Source organism: Silurus meridionalis, chromosome 28 (assembly GCF_014805685.1).
Source record: "Silurus meridionalis isolate SWU-2019-XX chromosome 28, ASM1480568v1, whole genome shotgun sequence".
Taxonomy (NCBI): Eukaryota; Metazoa; Chordata; class Actinopteri; order Siluriformes; family Siluridae; genus Silurus; species Silurus meridionalis.
The window spans coordinates 11917544-11941097 of record NC_060911.1 but is presented as its reverse complement, the minus strand read 5'-3'; the positions used below and the strand labels follow the sequence as shown (position 1 = coordinate 11941097).

General features: G+C 37.4%; 1 protein-coding gene across 1 annotated transcript in view; it reads right to left on the bottom strand.

The window, feature by feature from the left end:
* The window catches only part of lmbrd1 (LMBR1 domain containing 1), a 50913-nt gene that overhangs the window by 10756 nt on the left and 16603 nt on the right, over positions 1 to 23554 (bottom strand). Inside the window, exons 6-13 of the mRNA XM_046843026.1 lie at positions 20999 to 21087; positions 14053 to 14126; positions 10804 to 10929; positions 10498 to 10650; positions 5070 to 5134; positions 4637 to 4739; positions 3101 to 3205; positions 2406 to 2555 (exon numbers count right to left, since the gene is read on the bottom strand). Of these exons, the coding sequence (XP_046698982.1) occupies positions 2406 to 2555; positions 3101 to 3205; positions 4637 to 4739; positions 5070 to 5134; positions 10498 to 10650; positions 10804 to 10929; positions 14053 to 14126; positions 20999 to 21087 (865 nt within the window). The remainder of the gene's footprint in view (positions 1 to 2405; positions 2556 to 3100; positions 3206 to 4636; positions 4740 to 5069; positions 5135 to 10497; positions 10651 to 10803; positions 10930 to 14052; positions 14127 to 20998; positions 21088 to 23554) is intronic.

Here is a 23554-nt window from a genome sequence, read left to right as displayed (position 1 = left end):
AATGAGAAGGTGTGTCCAAACTTTTGGTCTGTACTGTATATATATATATATATATATATATATATATATATATATATATATATATATATATATATATATATATATATATATATATATAGATAGATAGATAGATAGATAGATAGATAGATAGATAGATAGAGATATATATAGATATCATCATCATATAGATTATAGCTTTTGTTCATAATATAGATTATAAACAAAAGTTCTGAGGAAATAGCTGGATTGGTTCAAACAATTCAATTAAGAACTCTTTACAAATGTGATGAGCAGAAATGCAGCTTAGAAAACATCTAAATCAACCTGGTCTCTTTTTCAATCTTAAACTGGCCAGTTTGTAGTAATAAGATTTATAATAATTAATGGCAAAAAAAAATTTTGTTTTTCAAAATTATTGTTTTATTATACATCGCCGAGCATAACTATTTACACACCTCAACTTAGTTGTCAGGGTTTGGTGCTAAACGACTAATAAGCCTGAGTGCAAAGTTCAGGATAAAATATTCATATAGATTTTCAGAGCAAAATAAAAAATAACCATAAGAAAATAATGGACTAACCAAGAGGTCATGGCCTGTTGGGCTGAAACGATTCCTCGAGTAAATCAAATACAAAAAAAATTATCATATTGCTTTGTTTATTCAATTTAACTACACACATTGTGTTTCCCCACAGACCCTTATTACTAATGCACCACCCGCTAATCTCTGGATAGCTCTGCACGGGTAACACAGGAAAGAACAGAGAAACGGGGAGAAAACAGTGAGGGGCGAGGAGAAGATTCAGACCAATGAAAACGGCAGAAAGTTTCCAAAGTTTGGGATCATTTTAAACTAAAACTTTAAAATGTATTTTAATATTTTTATTTAAGATTTTTTTTTTTTTATTTACATGTTTGTATTTGCACTAAATGGGTTTGGTTTTCACAGATATTCTTGTATGCAATTTTCAGCAATAAAAATGTACAGATTTTATCAGAAATGTTAAATGTTGCTCTTTACTAAAGAAAAAGCACTTCTTATCCGAGTAATCGATTAATCTGTGGAATAATCGGTAGAATACTCGATGACTAAAATAATCGATGGCTGCAGCCCTAGTAGTCTGACATTTTCTCCAATCTGTGCAATGCTGCCATACATTTGGTACAGTATATATAAGTGGTGGGCGGTCAGCCTTCTCTGTGACCTAAACACTATCAGAAGCACTGACCTACATTTACAACATAAATTCTAATATTTGTTCCATGAAATTGTATTAATTTATTCCCAACAGTTTATTCTCTTAATTTTGTAGCGTTTCTCTCGGCTGCACTGCTTCCAGTACGTGTATGTGGATGTTAGATTTGATTAGCTTTCAGACTCTATGTGCTGCCATGTCAATCTAATCTGCCCATGGCCTTTAAAGTCTGGACTGCTGGACTTTTTACCATAGTCTCCTTAAGAAATCCGTCCTCTGATTGGTTGGTAAGATGGAAAGTCAGACTTTTTGTTAGACTTTTTTTATGTCTACTGAGGAAGTGAAATTGATTTGGTCTTGGACATTCTTAAAAATACATTTTGAAGAAAAGCTAGACATGGTGAGGAGGTCGTCCAACCCCGAAGCTAGCTAGCTTGTCTCAGCTCGAGAAAGGGTTTGGTCTCCACTTCCAGACCAGTGAATACGAGCGGTACTACTGGATTACAGCCTCTGAGGGGCGCTGCAAATTATGAGTCTGCATCTCTGGTGAGTAGGTTGGATTTTATTTAATGTTTTAATGTTTTTGTCATGTTATTACACAAATATTGATTCTGAACTGCTCCAGATGTTGTAGGTGCACAGTTGTGGTTGTAGTGTAGAGGTTTGGAGTCTTAACTGGGTTTCTTGCTTTAGTAAAATGGTTTTCACCTCCATATGTGAAATTATTCTCTTTCTGTAATGCCACGCTTTGTTATATTGTGTTTTTTAATGGTATTGATGGTTTCTATAATTGTGACGTGATAGTGGTGTTATTAAGAGGTGGATTAAGTCGGGTACGTCCCCACTGAAGGCCCAGGTGCACGACCCACCACTGGTGTATTTTAATAAGATTGGACGTTCATTGCACAGCATCTATCCTTAATATATAATAATATGTATTTTATTTAAAATGTGTTATATTTAATTTTGCTTGAATTGTACTGTAATCAACTGCTTAGAAAGTGTACTAATTCTGATTCTGCCAGTCAGAAAATAAAGCAAACAGGGTTTGGGGTTTGCAGATTATGGACAAGGGTCTTGTACACTTGAACGGTTAAAGCTATATTTTATTCATTTTAACAGAAAAGTTATAGAGTTGATTCAATCATAAGTGAATATTTTAATATTTATTGTAACACATATACAAACAAACATTCTTATATTCTCACCTGCCAGAGGTACTTTTGACTGCCATACATGACATACTGAGGGGCGAGGCTGTAGATCATGTAGCTGGTGTGAAGCACAATCAGGAGCAGGATCATGCAGAGGAAGAGCAGGGCCTGTGGACGAGTTCTTTGTGGTCTTATCTTGTACAACTGCCCACCCATGCGTGCCCACACACACACACACACACACACACACACACACACACACACACACACACACACACACACACACACACACACACACACTTAAAGACCTGATGTAATTTTTAACTCCTATTGCGTTTGTCTTTTCTGTTACTCAGTAACTCTAAGCTCCGTAATGAATCCTTATACTTGTGGATAATAACAAAAAAAGTGTTTTTTATTCCGCAAGCAAACACCAAGACCATACCTGTCGATAGTCCTTTAAAACGTATTCATTTCTGTTCTGGTTTTCTAAACTTACTTTCAGATTAGAAGCTACTTTAAAATTAAAACATGTTTTGTAAACAATGCAAATTAGACAGCGTCTGTAAGGTACGTTGAAAATGATTTAAATGCATGTTTTATCAAAAGCATGTTTGATGCACTTTTTATGTACATTAAAAAGCAGAACATCGTAATCTTGAGCATGTCCAGGTATTTTACGACAAAGAACTTTTAAACAGCTTCAAATCAACTAAAATGGGAATATGAAATAAATTGAAAAACTTTACCCTTATCCAGAAAAACCATATGCCCATTTCACGAATGCCTGCCATGGAGGTGAACACAAAGTACATGGTGATAACAGTGATCAACACATAGTCAAGAGGAAAAACCTGAAAAAGATGAAAGAAATGCTCTGTCTCAGATATTTTCTGATGCCACACACTAAACCATAAAATACAAATAAACAGCATTTGTTTGGGTGCAAACATCTGTAATGCAAAGAGCTCCAGAATTCATAAAATGAGCAATGGCTACGATACTAAATACCACTTAAATACAGTTCAGAAATGTCTATTCATTGTCAGTAGTGATAAATATATAAAAACATTTACTGCAGAAGGCAGCTTCTAATAAACCCATACCCAAACTGGAGAAATACACAAATCATTCCACAGCCATTTTGACTACTCGAATTAAAAGAATACAAAAATTCAATTCACAAACCAATGATGAATTAAGGTATGAATAGGTGTTATGGTAACTAAATTAACTGGTTATATCCAAGTTGATAAATAAATAGATATAAAATTTGGAGATTGACAGCTGGAACTATTGGCGGAAATCCATTCCAATAGTTTTTCCGGGTTGCATTACACAGTACGAGATCGGCCTCTAGAGGTGAATCACTGATGTCCATGCTGTTTTTTTTATTATTCATTTTGGATATAAATGTAATACCAAAAAAAAAAGAAAATTTTTTTTTTATTTGGAGTAACTTTTTGTTATGTTTGCCTACTGCACGAAACTTTAAATATAAAATTTTATATATTTTTTACAATTTTGTTGTATACCTATATTCATCATAAGACTGGAAAAAAAAGTATGGAAAACCATCGCCATCTGTATTTATTTTTTCTTTGTATTGTTTGTATTGTCTGTATTTAGTAATTTAGTTGGTAAACAGTAAATGCACTGCCACTATCAAGATTGTTATCAATACGTTGTCTATGCCATAAATCTTAACATGGGGTGGTTTAGAGATCTATAGATCCCTAGCACAACGGTGTAATAAAAATCTTAGATTATACATTAGATTAAGACCTAATGTCTCTATAAACTAAATCTGTGATACAGATGACAAGTAATCATAATTATAATAAAAAATGTAAAATGTAATCTAACTAGAAATGAAGAAAATATCAATGCATTGCAATGCAACAACGCATATTATTTCATTGTTTTATATATTTGATACCATTTAGATTTTGTGCAACCTTTACGCATTTAGATATTTGGATATACATTATTATTGAAATTCATGCTGACATCTATCGCTTATAAGTGAATAGAGTATTCAATTATTTAATAAAATTGTTTATTTATATGTGAACTAATCATTGTGGCAATGTTTATTAAGTTGGCAGTGCAGACAAGAGTGAATCCTCACTTATATTCTATACAAAAGCCAATGATTCCAAACTAATGTTTCATTCAACGCAACAACAAACGCTGACCCAGGATTGGATATTTTGCGTTTCTAATGATTCACTGTCAGTAATGTATGTATAGTGGGCAATTTAACGCATCAAGCAGCCCCTCACCGGTTGCATTAGCAGCAGCAGCTCATTTAAGGGGTTTGTAAGGTTTGTTCCGAACAGAATCAGGCCGGTGCTCATCCCAGATGAATGCAGAGCTTTGTCCAAACTGTAATAACAAGCACAAAACATTTCAGTTTTATTTACTATTGCCATTACTTAAAGATAATTGTGGTAAGACTTCACCAAACTCCATTTGAGAAAACATGATTACTGCGGGTCAATGTTTCCATGTGTTTCCATCTAAAAAAACATTTCAGGTTTCATATTTATAAAAAGATCTTACAGGTAAATTGGTCAGAAAGAAATATGCACCACTGTTATAAACCTTAACTGAAATGTCTTTTTATTTTGAAAACCTGATAAATATTGATGAGTATTTTAGGGTGAAGGAGGCGGAGCTTGAGGCGGAGCTTAATATCAAGATTAAAGTGCTTACTTAGAAATGAAGAGAGATATGAAGAAGAGAAGCGCCACTCCAATGAAGAAAACGCCAAACAAAACCTGATGGCAGAGACAAGAAAATACACTGAGACAGAATCAGACAGACAGACAATATTTTCATTTACAGGCGAAGTCCTTAGTTAACGCTCAGACACCTAGCCAGGCCACACTGGATCTGCTCAGGTGTTAGTTTTTAAAGGAACATGCAGATAAATCCTGATATTAAATGGCCTTCGGACACACAAAACAAACAGGAAAGTACCATTAGACAGACTCTTTACTGTTCTGGCTCTGGGGTGGTGGAGTGAATGTTCCCTAGATGTCCAAACAGGTAAATCACTGCCCATCTTCAAACAGCAAGTGAAGTCCTACCTTTGCCTTAAACACTTGAACTAGCACATATTTTTTCTGTTTGTTTTACGTATAGTCAACCCCCGATAATTCGCGGTTCGGAACTCGAATTGAAAATTTCAGTTTTTTTTGTAAACTAACAGCAAGTTGCGGATTATCTTATATATAAGATATATATATATAAACAGTACAGACCAAAAGTTTGGACACACCTTCTCATTCAAAGAGTTTTCTTTATTTTCATGACTATGAAAATTGTAGATTCACACTGAAGGCATCAAAACTATGAATTAACACATGTGGAATTATATACATAACAAAAAAGTGTGAAACAACTGAAAATATGTCATATTGTAGGTTCTTCAAAGTAGCCACCTTTTGCTTAGATCACTGCTTTGCACACTCTTGGCATTCTCTTTATGCCTACTTTGAAGAACCTACAATATGACATATTTTCAGTTCACTTTTTTGTTATGTATATAATTCCACACGTGTTAATTCATAGTTTTGATGCCTTCAGTGTGACTCTACAATTTTCATAGTCATGAAAATAAAGAAAACTCTTTGAATGAGCAGGTGTGTCCAAACTTTTGGTCTGTACTGTATACAGTGGAACCCGGTTATGTCGATGTCCTAGGGGGTCGCCAAAAAGCATCGAGGTAACCGATAATCGAGATAAACGAAAATCAAAATGGCGGCAGTATATTAACGTGCTTGAAATTTCTTTATGTACATGATGTGGGTTAATAAATGAGAATGTGCATGCACGTGTTTTTGGAGTTTTTTTACACAACAGCGTTGCTGCGATTTGTTTGATGAAGGCATGCTATAAAAATGTACATACGTTTGTTAACAACAAAAGGCATAAGTGCGCCTACTAACAGCAGAGATTTACCAGTATACAATACAAACCACCGTCCATTCTCCACACAAACCTTTATTATATTCTCCAACATTATAAACACACAGATCGCTCAAAAAAAAAAAAAAAAACAGCGGCTGCACGGTGCCGTTTCACATTTAGTCCACATGTGGAAAAAAAAGAAAAATAAACAGTAACTAAGTTTCTGAAAACTTATGACCATCAGGCTGAAGTAATCCGCACAAACACACAAAGCAGTGTCCGAAAAAACTTACGTCCGCGATGCCGAGGGGGAGATAAGCCGAGCGAGAGAGAGAGAGAGAGAGAGAGAGAGAGAGAAGCGGAAAAACCCGGAAGATCCAAAACCGAACCTGAAACCAAAACGAGGGACAGAAAAGTCTCACGTAACGGCCGAAGGGCGTGGCAGGTGCTTTCTCTGCCGCTTTCTCTGAAGCTCCGACTTCAACTCCTTACCGAGAGCCGTGCTCCTTACCGAGAGCCGTGCTCCTTACCGAGAGCCGTGCTCCTTACCCTGCTCGCGCTCGGTAAGGAGTTGAAGCCGGTGCGCCGCGCTCCCGTTCATCGCATAACATTTAACAAAAATGCATATGTGCACTTACTAACAGCAGAGATTCACCAGTATACAATACAAACCACCGTCCATTCTCCATACAAACCTTTATTATATTCTCCAACATTATAAACACACAGATCGCTCAAAAAAAAAAAAAAAAAAAAAAAAAAAAAAAACAGCGGCTGCACGGTGCCGTCTCACATTTAGTCCACATGTGGAAAAAAGAAAATAAACAGTAACTAAGTTTCTGAAAACTTATGACCATCAGGCTGAAGTAATCCGCACAAACACACAAAGCAGTGTCCGAAAAACTTACGTCCGCGATGCCGAGGGGAGATAAGCCGGCGAGAGAGAGAGAGAGAGAGAGAGAGAGAGAGAAGCGGAAAAAACCCGGAAGATCCAAAACCGAACCTGAAACCAAAACGAGGACAGAAAAGTCTCACGTAACGGCCGAAGGGCGTGGCAGGTGCTTTCTCTGCCGCTTTCTGAAGCTCCGACTTCAACTCCTTACCGAGAGAGCCGTGCTCCTTACCGAGAGCCGTGCTCCTTACCGAGAGCCGTGCTCCTTACCGAGAGCCGTGCTCCTTACCCTGCTCGCTCGGTAAGGAGTTGAAGCCGGGTGCGCCGCGCTCCCGTTCATCGCATAACATTTAACAAAAAATGCATATGTGCACTTACTAACAGCAGAGATTCACCAGTATACAATACAAACACCTGTAGTATCTGTAAGGTTTGATTTTTCCGCCACTTTCGCGAGTTCTTCTGCGGCTGCACAGTGCCGATCGACATAACTGACGTTAAAATTTCTAATTTTTCCCCTCTTGTGCTCGAGATATCAGGGTTCGCGACATAAAAAAGTCGACATAACCGCTAAAAATGCTTAGAAAAAGCGAGAATTTGGCGGTTCCACTTCAAAACGTCGACTTAATAGGGTTGTCGAGATAACCGAGGCGAGATAACCGGGTTCCACTGTATATATATATATATATATATATATATATATATATATATATATATTTATATATTTATATATATATATATATATATATATATATATATATATATATATATATATATATATATATATATATATTTATATATATATATATATATATATATATATATATATATATATTTATATATATATATATATATATTTATATATATATATATATATATATATATATATATATATATATATATATATATATATATATATATATATATATATATATATATATATATATATATATATATATATATATATATATATATATATATATATATATAAATAAACTTTGGTCTGTACTGTATATACACACACACATACACACATACACATATATATACACACATACATATACACACAGTGGGTACGGAAAGTATTCAGACCCCTTAAATTTTTCACTCTGTTATATTGCAGCCATTTGCTAAAATCATTTAAGTTCATTTTTCTTCCTCGTTAATGTACACCGTCGACCGAGTGGAAAACATGATGCCTTTTACTCCCATTGCACAATTTAAAAGCCTAAATATCTTTGAATTCAAAGGTCCTATCATGACTGAGCTTTTGGAGTAGTTCACCCAGTACAGACCTTAGACCCAGAGCATAAACATAAGATGTGCATTAGGGTCGCTTCTCATCTGCTCGTATCAGTCATGGACATTCTGAGTTTTCAGGCTGGAAGGCATGCATTCTAAAACCTACTACCTGAAGTGCAGCATTATTATGGGGCTGAGCATAAAGTGGAAAAAGGAACAGCAGCTTGCCGCAGAAACACGTATTTGCCTGTTTTAGGGACTGATTTAATTCGGCTGTTTTTATTTATTTTTTATCTTCAGCAATTTTTGTGCTTTGGTGAAAAACACTTTTCCCCTAAATTTTATTTTGAGTAACTTCTACTAAATTCGGAAGAGGACCAGAGGCAGTGAGCTTTTTGATTATGTAGTAACAACACTAATTATACCAAGTACAGCAGTAAAAGCCCACAGTAGAGACTCAAGGGTCTCGTTTTAAGCTCATAATCTTATAACTACTATGATAATGTTTTTTAAACAGTAAAGTAATAAATATATAATATAATTAATATATATTTGTAGAAGATGAGAATGCATAATATTACAATAAAAAACATTATCTAATGTAATAGTTATTAAATAAATTGGAATGATACAGGAAAAAATCCATTGAGCACGATAAGAAAAAAAAAGTAAACCAAGGCAAGGCAGCTGCTGATTTCGCTAAAGAAGTACAGTAGAACCTCTAACCTGCGCAAACCAGAATCAGCTGGATTAATGCATGATGATTGGTTTGAAAAAGGCTTACCTATCTCTGAACACAAGTAGACAAACCAGGTCTCCCAAGACCATCGCAACAAAATAGTTGCACTACATAAGAACAGAGGCAGCAAGTACAGAAGTCACAGAGAAAACAGTAGGCAATGCACTCCAGTGCCACAATCTCCAAGCATGTTCACCTCAGAACCCCCGGGTGGACTTTCCAATCTTCTTTCGGCTTCTCCCATTAGGGGTCGCCACAGCGGATCATCTGTCTCCATACCCACCTGTCCTCTACATCTGCCTCTTTCAACCCAACTAACTGCATGTCTTCCCTCACCACATCCATAAACCTCCTCCTTGGTCTTCCTCTTTTCCTCCTTCCTGGTGTCTCCATCCTCGGCATTCTCCCCAAGCGATATACCCCATGTCCCTCTGCACATGTCCAAACCATCTCCATCTCACCTCCCTGACCTTGCCTCCAAAACATCCTACATGCGCTGTCCCTCTAATAAACTCATTACTAATCCTGTCCATCGTCATCACTCCCAACGAAAACCTTAACATCTTCAGCTCTGCTACCTCCAGCTCCATCTCCTGTCTTTTACTCAATGCCACTGTCTCTAATCCATACAACATCTCAGGTCTCACCACAATCCTATAAACTTTCCCTTTCACTCTCACAGATACTCTTCTATCACAAATCATTCCTGCTATCACTCTTCTCCACCCACTCCACCCTGCCTGCACTCTTTTCTTCACTTCTCTAACACACTCTCCATAACTTAGGGTGGACTTTCCAATCAACAATCCAAAATATACTGCAGTGTACGACTTTAAATCGGCTCCAGAGGGAAACAAAATGTTGGAACAGCCCAGTCAATCAACAGACTAAAACCCAAGAGACCCGAGGGACTGTATCAAGATCCCCAGGAAGTGTCGAAGTTTTGTTTTTTTTTTTTTTTTTTTTTTTTACAAACAAACGCTTTTCCACCAAGTAGTAAATAAAATGTTAGTTAACATGTTTAAAAATTGTTTCCTGCGTCATTCCACATAATTAAATGCAACTTTTCATGAATTGCAATATTAGGATTTCTTTATCTGTATAGATTTCTTTAGTTAATACCAATGTATTGTACCAAAGATGTATAAAAAATGTTATGTTTCACCCACTGTAAAAATTAGAGGACTGGGCAGTTCTAGTTACAGGGACGAATGTGCAATACAGAAATTGTCATTTAAATGCTTTAAAAGGCAGATAGCGCAATCATATTCTATTGCATTCAACACTATACAACACATTACATGAGCAGAGGAAAAGTTCCAGTTAAAGGAAAAACAGAAATGACTGCTGCAAACCTTTAAGGGATAGAAGGCCCTGCTCATTTTAGCACAGCAATTCCTTTCAGCATTCTCAAGGTGATGCCCCCGGCGGTGCAGCATCAGAAGCTTAGCCTCCAGCTCCTGCAGGTTCCTCCGGTCCCTCAAAGAGAGTGGCCTTCCCTCCGCACACTGCGCAGAGATAGAGAAGTTAAAATCTGCTCCCTGAATCACAAACGGTTTTTCATCTTAACGCAACGTACGCTGACTGAATCAGATACAAGAGGTTGAGTTTAACACTTTTCCCTTCTATCTATAGACACCAACATTGAGCCATTTACATACCTTAGCTTTCAGCTTCTCAATCTGGTCCTCGACCTCCCCGATGTCCTCAGTGTTCTCCAGGCGCTCATAAAGGACACTGCGAGTGCCTTTGATCAGGTTCAGCGGGAGCACAGACATGCCGTACGCCTAGTCGAGAGAGAGAGTTATAAAAGCAATTACACACTAGCTTTGGGCATGATGGGAAGCCTGCACAACCCCCTCCAGCTTCTCTTCAGCCAGGACAAAGCTGCAACATGGACACTAATATCTCTGGCCATGGAGGAACCCATAGTGTACATCTGTTTATTGGCAAGAATCTGACAATACGATACGGATCACAATACAGGGGTTGCGATACGATATGTTGCGATAATATAAGCAAAGCGATATATTAGGATATTGTTTATTATAGCTGTCATTAAGAGCCGACATCATAATGCACACGTTAGCTAAATCTAATATTGTGCAATACTTGAACAAGATTAGTATCATTGTACAACATGGTTTTTGTTTTTAATTTTTTTTTTTTTTTTTTTTTTTTAACATATGCACATATTCGTTAGACACCCAATATGAAGTGGGATTGATGATGATTACTGTATTATATGATTAGTATTAGGCTAGTAGTAGAAGCATGATCTAAACGCTAACCAGTGTTTTACATCTAAAAGCTACAATTATAGGGAGGTAAGAAAATAAAGAGCAAGAAAGAGTATTATTTCTTCTATAAAGGTAGAGAATGCAGGACAAAACAGGCATGTAATACACTCTCACAAGTGCAGTGTGCTCTATTTGTGTGTATAGCACTGTCACAAATTACGCTTCGTCTGGTTATAAGTGCAACCACGAACAGCACATGTTCCAGAGAAAACAAACCACACATAAGCAAAACACATGTCCATTCCATGTCAGTCAACACTGCAACTACTTCCTGCAGAAGTTCTACCCATAACCTTTTTTTCTTATAGCAGCACCCCCAGAAAACGGGTGGATATTAATGCTAACATTAGTGGTGTGCCCTTATGTGAGTACTTCCTGTCATTGTTTCAGGTCAACTGCCATGAATCTTGTACGATTTATTTTCTTAAATATCGATATTGCGTTTTTGAGAATTTATTCAGTATCGGCAAACTAAATATTTTCTAACCACAGTGTTTTTTTCTTTTTAATAACAGAGAGCTTTATGTAGTATAAAGTATTTTAGCAGAATTATAGGAAATGAGAGAGTGAAGAAGACCATAACAAAAAAAAACCAACACAAACTGATTACGGGGTTTAAGTTCACTTGTATAAGTGCAAAACCATTTTAAATACAGATTCTAACTCGACCTCTGAAAAGCAATTCACAATTCGCTCAAATCTGGCCCGTGTGACATCAATCTATCTGGAGATAAAAAGGTGCACTTTTCAGAGCCGGAATAATGAAATGGAAAAGAAAAATAAGGTAAAACTGACCTAACGAAACGAAAGGCAGACAATCGAAATGAAAGAGTCGACTGGTGCAGAGATATAAAGGCCATAAATCAGATGTTATTTAACACCCTAGTGAGCATCAATAAGCACTTCAACCTCCACAAATGAAGATGGAACTGACTGTCTGTACAGAAGAGACTTGGGTTAGGGGTCTGCAAGAAGCCAGCATATTAGTTTTATGAACTTAAATTAAAATAGTGAGCAAACTTCAATATTCCTGCACTGAAAATCAATAATACTAGACACGAGAACACACGAGAACACACGAACACACACAAACCCCTTTATGTCTTTATCTCCTGGCTATTATAAGCCTCTTAAGACCAGAGAATAGGACACAACATCCTGCTACTACACCCGGTTTCTTACATCAACTTTATTGATATATTAAAAAAAAAATGTAATAGAATAGAATGCAAAAGCAATGATGTCATAATAAATTAAATTCAATCAAAACTTTCAACATTGTCTCAAAGCAGCATTATAACTGCAGCATTATAGCGGTTATAAAGAATGTATATGTTTGTTCCTTATTATTGTGTGAGGAGTGAGTCAGAGGCGACTGTGGGAAGAAAAAAATATCTGAGATGGCATGAGGAAGAAACCTTGAGAGGAACCAAACTTAAAAGGGATCCGGTCCCCATCTGGGTGGCACTCAGATGTAATATAATTGCATGAGAGAGAATCTTCTATTTTACAGTATAAATCTATACATTTGTGTATTATGAATAATTATCCAAATCGAATTACTCTTAATTTTGTAGTAAATAAAAGACTTTGTTCTTCATCTTAAACAAACTGGTCATGATTTACATTGGGCAAATTTCCATCCTTACAGTAGAGAGTTAATGAAATATCTATCAGACATAAAACTTCTAATCTGTTTGCAGAGGGTAGACAGGTGAGAAGGAGATGCCAGAGGATTCATGGGACTTAATGGCACCTCAGGACATTTTATTCAGTCTAATAGTGGGGACTTTGAACAGGATGTTTGAGGAGGTGTCGGCTCAGGGGTTAAGGCTACGGGTTACTGAATCAGAAGGTCGGGGGTTCAAGCCCCAGTATCGCCAAGCTGCCACTCTTGGGGCCCTTGAGCAAGGCCCTATACCCCCTGTACTCCAGGGGTGCAATAACATGGCTGACCCTGTGCTCTGAACCCAGTTTCCTACATCGTTGGGATATGCTAAGAAATAACAACTTCTCTGTGGATCAAGTATTCTAAATATATTTTAAAAAATAAATCAAATTTGCCAAAGGTAATGAATCATCTGCTGCACATGTCAGGAGCAGTAATGCAGCTAGAAATTACACTCAGAAGGTCTCAGCTCTACATGTATAAATATATTAAAAGCTCTTGCATTTGCTTTCAGCTACAACAATTTTGTACAGAGTTTCCATTCAAGCCAGATGCTTGAATCTCGGGCAAGCGACCACATTGGTGCAACATGAGATGATAAATGATCCAGACCTGGACAAGTTTAAAACTCCATACAGAGCCCATTACTTAAGATTCCATTAAGCTGATCACATATAATAACATCATGCACTGTAAGAACTCATTTGTCACAGGAATAGGACAGCGAGAGAAAAGGCAGTGACATTGAGCCCCATAAAGATGATAATTCGCTCGCTGTCATCTTAAAAACCTTTTAAGTATTTTAATGATATTGCCACATTTGTTCTTGAGAGAGAAATGATGTTCACAGTAGTTTTTGCCCATTCTTCTGAGTCCTCAAGCAGGAGACACCTTGGAGATGTTCCATACCCAAAAATTTAGCAGATTTAAGGTGCACTTACTGTGTACGTGATCACTGCCAGCATACCAATCAAAGTCAGGGAGCTGATGGAGAAAGACAGTGCCACCACACCATCTGTTTGGGAGATAGATAGTGAGAGAGAGAGAAAGAAAGAGAAATACATTAACGAACATGTAGGCTTTATTAGGTTCAACTCCCAATCGTGTTCCAGTTGTTCAGAGTCTTGAGTCTTCAAACACATGTATTCACAGATTACTGAGAGAACATGTCTGAGAGGCATCTAGAATATCATACAGTGAGGAAAATAAGTATTTGAACACCCTGCTATTTTGCAAGTTCTCCCACTTAGAAATTATGAAGGGGTCTGAAATTGTCATCGTAGGTGCATGTCCACTGTGAAAGACAAAAAAAAAAAATCCAGAAATCACAATACATGATTTTTAAACTATTTATTTGTAGGATACAGCTGCAAATAAGTATTTGAACACCTGTCTATAAGCTAGAATTCTGACCCTCAAAGACCTGTTAGTCTGCCTTTAAAATGTCCACCTCCACTACATTTATTATCCTAAATTAGATGCACCTGTTTGAGGTCGTTAGCTACATAAAGACACCTGTCCACCCCATACAATCAGTAAGAATCCAACTACTAACATGGCCAAGACCAAAGAGCTGTCCAAAGACACTAGAGACAAAATTGTACACCTCCACAAGGCTGGAAAGGGCTACGGGGAAATTGCCAAGCAGCTTGGTGAAAAAAGGTCTAAAAGCAATCATTAGAAAATAGAAGAAGCTAAACATGACTGTCAATCTCCATCGGACTGGGGCTCCATGCAAGATCTCACCTCGTGGGGTCTCAGTGATCCTAAGGAAGGTGAGAAATCAGCCCAGAACTACACGGGAGGAGCTGGTCAATGACCTGAAAAGAGCTGGGACCACCGTTTCCAAGGTTACTGTTGGTAATACACCAAGACGTCATGGTTTGAAATCATGCATGGCACGGAAGGTTCCCCTGCTTAAACCAGCACATGTCCAGGCACGTCTTAAGTTTGCCAATGACCATTTGGATGATCCAGAGGAGTCATGGGAGAAAGTCATGTGGTCAGATGAGACCAAAATAGAACTTTTGGGTCATAATTCCACTAAACGTGTTTGGAGGAAGAAGAATGATGAGTACCATCCAAGAACACCATCCCTACTGTGAAGCATGGGGTGGTAGCATCATGCTTTGGGGGTGTTTTTCTGCACATGGGACAGGGCGACTGCACTGTATTAAGGAGAGGATGTATTGCGAGATTTTGGGGAACAACCTCCTTCCCTCAGTTAGAGCATTGAAGATGGGTCGAGGCTGGGTCTTCCAACATGACAATGACCCGAAGCACACAGCCAGGATAACCAAGGAGTGGCTCTGTAAGAAGCATATCAAGGTTCTGGCGTGGCCTAGCCAGTCTCCAGACCTAAACCCAATAGAGAATCTTTGGAGGGAGCTCAAACTCCGTGTTTCTCAGCGACAGGCCAGAAACCTGACTGATCTAGAGAAGATCTGTGTGGAGGTGGGCCAAAATCCCTCCTGCAGTGTGTGCAAACCTGGTGAAAAACTACAGGAAACGTTTGACCTCTGTAATTGCAAACAAAGGCTACTGTACCAAATATTAACATTGACTTTCTCAGGTGTTCAAATACTTATTTGCAGCTGTATCATACATATAAATAATTTAAAAAAATCATACATTGTGATTTCTGGATTTTTTTTTTTAGATTATGTCTCTCACAGTGGACATGCACCTACGATGACAATTTCAGACCCCTCCATGATTTCTAAGTGGGAGAACTTGCAAAATAGCAGGGTGTTTAAATACTTATTTTCCTCACTGTATACCATAAGCAGGATGTAGAGCAATAACAAGAAGTGATGAGCACCAAACTAATTGGAAACATCTGTTGATGTCTTTGCAGTCACGATAAGATGTTTATAATTCAATAACAGGTAGAATCATTTATTTTGAATAGGTTGAGGCATTCATCATCAAACGCTGTCTCCATAGCAACCGCATACAAAAGAAAAATTCAGAACCATCAGAGCGATCATCAATTTTCTTACAGCCTATGATTAACATTTACATGAAATCATCCTAGCTTGGTGTTTTCTTATTTTCTCCAGTAAAGAACTTGTGCCGCATATAAATTTGGCTTAAAGGGCAAAACAATACATAATACAGTGTCAAATCTATAGAACCCCCCCCGCCCCAAAAGTACATTTAAACAAGTAAATCTACATTCAAAATTTACACATTTTGTAAAAAAGCCACTTTTACAATTTACCCATTTTCTATTTTACAGCACCAAAATGTATTTACAAAAAGCTATCTCAAACTGGTTCCAGTATCAGTGACCCAACAACCAGCAGTTAATCTAATAAAGAACCAATGGATAGTGTTTACAACAGAATTATGCCGCTTTCAGATCTGCGTGTGTGAACGAGCGTGCTGAAAACTGATCTGCTTCCTCATAAACATTACAGTTTCAAAGCTTTGGAAAAGAAAAAAACAGAGCCAAGAGCCGTTCATGCCAAGACGAGTTCATATACATTCTGCTCCTGCTGTAGATTTTGGACATTATATTGTCTGTCAGTGAAGGAGGTTCCCCAGGGTTGAAATCTGTAAGCTCCTCAGCACAGTACTTGGGTAATATAAACATTTGATCATTTCTTTAAGGCTTTCGTGCTGCCACCAACCCAACCATCGTTTACTCTAAGTATATTAAATACACACAGCCGCTCTGCAGTCGAGGTATACTAGAAGGTGTACACGTACATCACATCACACATACAAAGGATATAAAAGGTCCTACACCTAATAAAAAGGCAGGTTTTTGTGATAAATTGTCAGATACTACCCATTAAAAAAAAAGTTGTGTAAACCCTTCAGTAACAGGGATGTTTCTTTGTTCAGCATTAACCAGCCATATTCAATCTCATGTTCAAAACTCATACATCTGCCCTTAAAAATAACAATTCTGATTAACCAAAAATAGCATCTGTAAGATTTTCATCTTTTTTTTCTGATCTCTGAAACCATTGTCGAGGACAAAGCTTAACAAAGGCTGCATGGTATCTCACTTGTTGAAATGTTCCAGATAGGAGATGGGCATACCAGAATTTCCACAACATTAACAGCAGTTAAGGCCATCAACAAATAGAGAAAATGCAGCACCACAGTGGCATTACCTAAAACAGGACAAACTTCGAAAATATAAAAAATATAAAGCACAAGACAAAAACATACCAAGGTGACTTTTAAGAGATCAAGTGAAATATACAGGGAGTGCAGAATTATTAGGCAAGTTGTATTTTTGAGGATTAATTTTATTTGAGGATTTAATTTGAACAACAACCATGTTCTCAATGAACACAAAAAACTCATTAATATCAAAGCTGAATATTTTTGGAAGTAGTTTTTAGTTTTAGCTATTTTAGGGGGATATCTGTGTGTGCAGGTGACTATTACTGTGCATAATTATTAGGCAACTTAACAAAAAACAAATTCATACCCATTTCAATTATTTATTTTTACCAGTGAAACCAATATAACATCTCAACATTCACAAATATACATTTCTGACATTCAAAACCAAACAAAACAAATCAGTGACCAATATAGCCACCTTTCTTTGCAAGGACACTCAAAAGCCTGCCATCCATGGATTCTGTCAGTGTTTTGATCTGTTCACCATCAACATTGCGTGCAGCAGCAACCACAGCCTCCCAGACACTGTTCAGAGGTGTACTGTTTTCCTCCTTGTAAATCGCACATTTGATGATGGACCACAGGTTCTCAATGGGGTTCAGATCAGGTGAACAAGGAGGCCATATCATTAGATTTTCTTCTTTATACCCTTTCTTGCCAGCCACGCTGTGGAGTACTTGGACGTGTGTGATGGAGCATTGTCCTGCATGAAAATCATGTTTTTCTTGAAGGATGCAGACTTCTTCCTGTACCACTGCTTGAAGAAGGTGTCTTCCAGAAACTGGCAGTAGGACTGGGAGTTCAGCTTGACTCCATCCTCAACCCGAAAAGGCCCCACAAGCTCATCTTTGATGATACCAGCCCAAACCAGTACTCCACCTCCACCTTGCTGGCGCCTGAGTCGGACTGGAGCTCTCTGCCCTTTACCAATCCAGCCACGGGCCCATCCATCTGGCCCATCAAGACTCACTCTCATTTCATCAGTCCATAAAACCTTAGAAAATCAGTCTTGAGATATTTCTTGGCCCAGTCTTGACGTTTCAGCTTGTGTGTCTTGTTCAGTGGTGGTCGACTTTCTGCCTTTCTTACCTTGGCCATGTCTCTGAGTATTGCACACCTTGTGCTTTTGGGCACCCAGTGATGTTGCAGCTCTGAAATATGGCCAAACTGGTGGCAAGTGGCATCTTGGCAGCTGCACGCTTGACTTTTCTCAGTTCACGGGCAGTTATTTTGCGCCTTGGTTTTTCCACACGCTTCTTGCGACCCTGTTGACTATTTTGAATGAAACGCTTGATTGTTCGATGATCACGCTTCAGAAGCTTGGCTATTTTAAGACTGCTGCATCCCTCTGCAATATATCTCACTATTTTTGACTTTTCTGAGCCTGTCAAGTCCTTCTTTTGACCCATTTTGCCAAAGGAAAGGAAGTTGCCTAATAATTATGCACACCTGATATAGGGTGTTGATGTCATTAGACCACACCCCTTCTCATTACAGAGATGCACATCACCTAATATGCTTAATTGGTAGTAGGCTTTCCAGCCTATACAGCTTGGAGTAAGACAACATGCATAACGAGGATGATGTGGTCAAAATACTCATTTGCCTAATAATTCTGCACTCCCTGTAGAAGGAATTGCAAGAATATTCAGCAAGTACTGATTAATCTCTGCTTGTGACAACCATCTTTGGTATTTTTCACATGCTGTTATTCAAGTATAGTGTATATTCACCATCAGAAAACTACATCTATTCCAAAAAAGTTGAGACACTGTGCAAAATTTAAATAAAACAGAATGCAGTAATTTGCAAATCTCATAAATTCATTTTCTATTCAGAATTTTAAAAAATTATCCAAACTGAGAATATATACAATTTTAAGGGGAAAAAATAATGTTAATTGGAATCTGATGGCTGCAACAGGTTTAAAAAATGTTGTCCATGTTTTCCACAGTGTAGCATCACGTCTTCTGTCCGTATACATCATGGAACTGAGGAGACCAGTTGCTGAAGTTTTGTGAGAGGAATGTTGTCCCATATGTGTCTGATATAGGACTGTAGCTGCTTAGCAGTTCTGGGTGTCTTTTGTTGTATTTTACGTTTCATGATGCACCAAATGTTTTCAAATGTTAAAAGGTCTAGACTGCAGGCAATTAAAAAGACATTTCTTTCTTAAAATAGTACATTTCCTCAGTTTAAACATTCGAAATGTTTTCGTTCTTTTGTACTTCTTTTACACAGTGTCACAACTTTTTTTGGAATAGGGGTTGTATTATAAATGCAACCCAGGTGTGTTCAAACACTTCAAATAACAAGGGAACAGTAAAAAGGCAACCTGCTTGTAAAAAAGAATAATCAAAATGTACATTTATGAAGTTTCTACAGTTTTTTGCACTTTACTGCAGGATCACATAAAATGTAATTTTCTTTGCGATTAATGCTGATGACAAGCATTTTGACCCATTACACAGCTGGCAATATTGTTATACCTTCTCCTCCTCTCAGAAATGCATTCTTGATTCTCGATTAAATCTTTTGTTGCAAATTAAAATAGAGAGCCACGAGTAGGAAAAAGTCACATCACACAAGCCTACTGAGACACAGATAAAGCAGCTCAAGGCAACTGCCGTCCCTGGGGCCCGTCTGTGCCAAGGTTCCAGATGCCAGTTGGAAATGTTTATTAGTAAGCCCTTAACTGAACCACTTCGCCTCATGTGTATAAGCATCAACAGGTCGGTCTCAGTTAAAGGAATTCCAGAAGCCTGTAAATAGCAACAGGACGTGTACAAGAACTTTCTTTAATTAATATATTATGGGAAAAAGAATTGTGCTGTACATGACAGACTGTGCATAAAAATTAATGATTGTAGATCGAAATAAAGAGAATTGGTGTTGCTGGCATCTTGTGGATGGGTCTCAAGAGAAAGCAAGATACAGACAGTATGAGTGTATTTTATATATATATATATATATTTATTAGTGCTGTTAATCGATTAAAATAATCAATCGCGATTAATTGCATCACTGTCATGAGTTAACTTGTGATTAATGGCAACTTAACTATACACGCACTTAGATATATCCATACAGAGTGACAACAACTGGTGACGGTGACAAAACAAATCCATATACAGTATAAAAGAGTGTGATAATGAGAAGAAAACAGCCGTACAGTGTATTGACACAGCAAACAGACCAGAGGTTTAGTGTTCTTTTGCAGGTGCTATAATAAAGGACATATTAAGGCTGTGCATTTATGACAAATGTTAGTATTTCCCAAATACTGATTGTCTTAAAAGGATTGTTCAGACACTCATCTGCACTTATATAACTAAAAGTCATTTGCAGCAGGACAAAATACAGCTGGATAAAGGCAGCCGTATTCCCTGAGAGGACTGCTAACACTAACATCAACAGCTGGCACAGCTTTCTCCGCTCACTGACAGAGGGTCCAGGCAACATAAAGGGACTTGCTGACATTGATTAAGCTTAAATGTCACAGCTGCCAAACCGATGTGTCACCTCTGCCATTCCTTTTATCGATGTAGCACTTGTTTTTTTTCACTCAGACCCCAACAAGAAAAACTCATGTGAGTAGAGCTGCTGTAGGTTCACCAGATCGTGCAACTAAGATCCCTGGATTCTCTAAGCATAGTGCATGAGACTAAACAATCATTTCTTATGTATATAAAAATCACTCTTCACTCTTAACGTCATTTATATAGATAAAATGGTGCTTACTGCTGCTGCCCAACTCCTTGAACAGGTACTGTAGTTTGTCCCATTGGGTAGAATTCTGACTGGGTGGAGGCAACAGTGGTGCAAAGGCCCTGTGATGACAAGATCAACAACAATTCAGTCAGTCATCAGTAACTCTGGCATTTAAATTGCAACTAACCAATACACACCTTAATAAAGTATTTGGTAATAGATAAAGTTCATTATCATGTTAAATTATTAATTAAATTTTAGAGTAGTCAATGTGCAGCTTTTATTTCAGTACAGATTTACTGTCCTCAATAACTCAACATACAGCCATTATTATCTAAATAACTGGCAACAAAAGTGAGTACACCCTCAGTGATAACAGCTGTACGTCATGTAAAAATGCAAAGCCACATGTCCTCTTCATCATGTTCATGTTTTTGTCCAAACAAATTTGTGTATCTTGTATTAGAGCAGTTAAAATTTGGTGCTTTGAGTTCAATTCTCTCATACTGACCACTAGATTTTCAACATGGTACCTCATGGCAAAGACTCTCTGAGGATCTGAGAAATAGAATTGTTGCTCTCTACAAAAATGCAGAGGCTGTAAGAAGATTGGTAACACCCTGAATCTGTTACAGTACCGTGGTCAGGGTAAAAAAAGAGTTTTTTTTCAAGATGGAATCCACTCAGAACAGAAGTTCTCGTGCTGCACGTCAGGTGCAGAAGCTGCTTCAAAAAACAGATGCATGAGTGCTGCAGCAGTGCTTTAGAGGATGCAGAAGCTGACGTACGCCACACACTGCAACAAGTTGGTTTGCATGACCGTCGTCCCAGAAGGAAGAATCTTCTGAATCTGGTTCACAGTAAAGCAGCCAGCAAACAGCTGAAGACGACCTGCCCAAGAGCATGAATTACTGGAACCATGTCCTGTGGTCTGATGAGACTAAGATAAACGTGTTTGGCTCAGATGGTGTCCAGCATGTGTGGAGATGCCCTAGTGAGGAGTTTGCTGTTTGTTTTGACACGTGAGACTACACGCTATACATCGTTCATGTTAGTTAATAGTGCATTACTTAAGTTAACAGAAAAAATAAAAATTTTAAAAGGTATTAGTCAATGTTGACATGAACAAACAAACTACTTTTAAAGCATTTACTAACCTCAGTTAAAGTTACAAAAGGAATCTTACTGTAAACTGTCACCATTTCACATAAATCTGAGCAGTCATGCTTAACATGGACGTCTTTAAATGCCAGAGCATTGAAATTACATTTATTTATTTTGTAATAAAGTTCATTACTATTTTACATAAAGTGTTACGTACAATTTTTTTTAAACCCAGTATTCATTTTAAAAACTATAGTTGAATAATCGGTTATTGGCAAGTACGATTCCAACCTACAGTAGCTATCGATAAAATCTACTATCGTTAGAACTCTACTGTTTACAATATTCAAATGTGACACTTTTATGCTTTGTTAGGTTCAATGGACTTTAAAAGTCTCCAAGGCCGTGTTAAATTGAAAGCCGAAGATACATTATCTCCTTATGTCCATCTTTAATATGATACAGCAAACCAAAATAACAAGTAAGCAACAAATAGAACAGTTTTAGGGGAAAATTAAATGTTTCAATAAACTGGTTGCATGTGTGTGCCCGCTTCAATCCATTCCATGTTTTCAAAATTGATTCAGATTTGGGCTTTGACTGTGCCATTCCAAAACCTATTCATCTTCTCAAGCCACTGTCTGAAAATCATGCTGGAAGGTGATCACGTTTTTTTCTCAACCGACTAACAGACGCTTCCAATTTTTGTGCCTAAACAGACATTTGGTCCTATCTATTATTCTCTCCACATCTTGCTTAGAGCCCTGGCACAATTTGAAGCAAAGCAGCCTAATAACATGATGCTGCCTCCATGATGCTTCGCTTTGGGTGACACCGGTGTGATAAACTGTACCAAATTTAAATTATTCCCAAATTTTAAGATACATTGGAATTTTTTCCATGAGAAATTTAATTATCTAACCAACCCCCTAATCCCCCTTTCTAAGACCGTCAAAGAAAAGTGTTCATATCCTCTGTAAGTTATCCTGTTTTGAAAACGGTGATGGATTTTCTCTGCTTGTTGAAGATTCTTTCAAGCATTTATTATGTTTCATGATACATCCAATGTTTAGATTTTTTCTGCTGCACCCTCTCCTAAATAAATACCTATCCAAAATGAGATCCCATATGTGATTTGCAAGCTCTTCTGTATTCAACTCAGCTAAAATATCAAAGTACTCCTAAAGAAACTGCTGATCTTTACTGTGAGGTTAGTCAGAATTAGAGCTCAACCGATTTTACCAATGCCAATAGCGAAGTTGGACCGTACTGGCCGATAACAGATTAATCAACAAATTTATCAAATAAAAAAATAAATAAATACCACTCAATGAAAAATAGGACTGAAATAGTATTACAAAAATAAAAAATTAAGACAGAACTTTCTTCATGAAAATGTGCCAAATAAAATAAAAAAAAATATAATAATTATATTAATAAATATTTAGGAAAATTAAAGACATACTTTTTGATTCAGTTTGA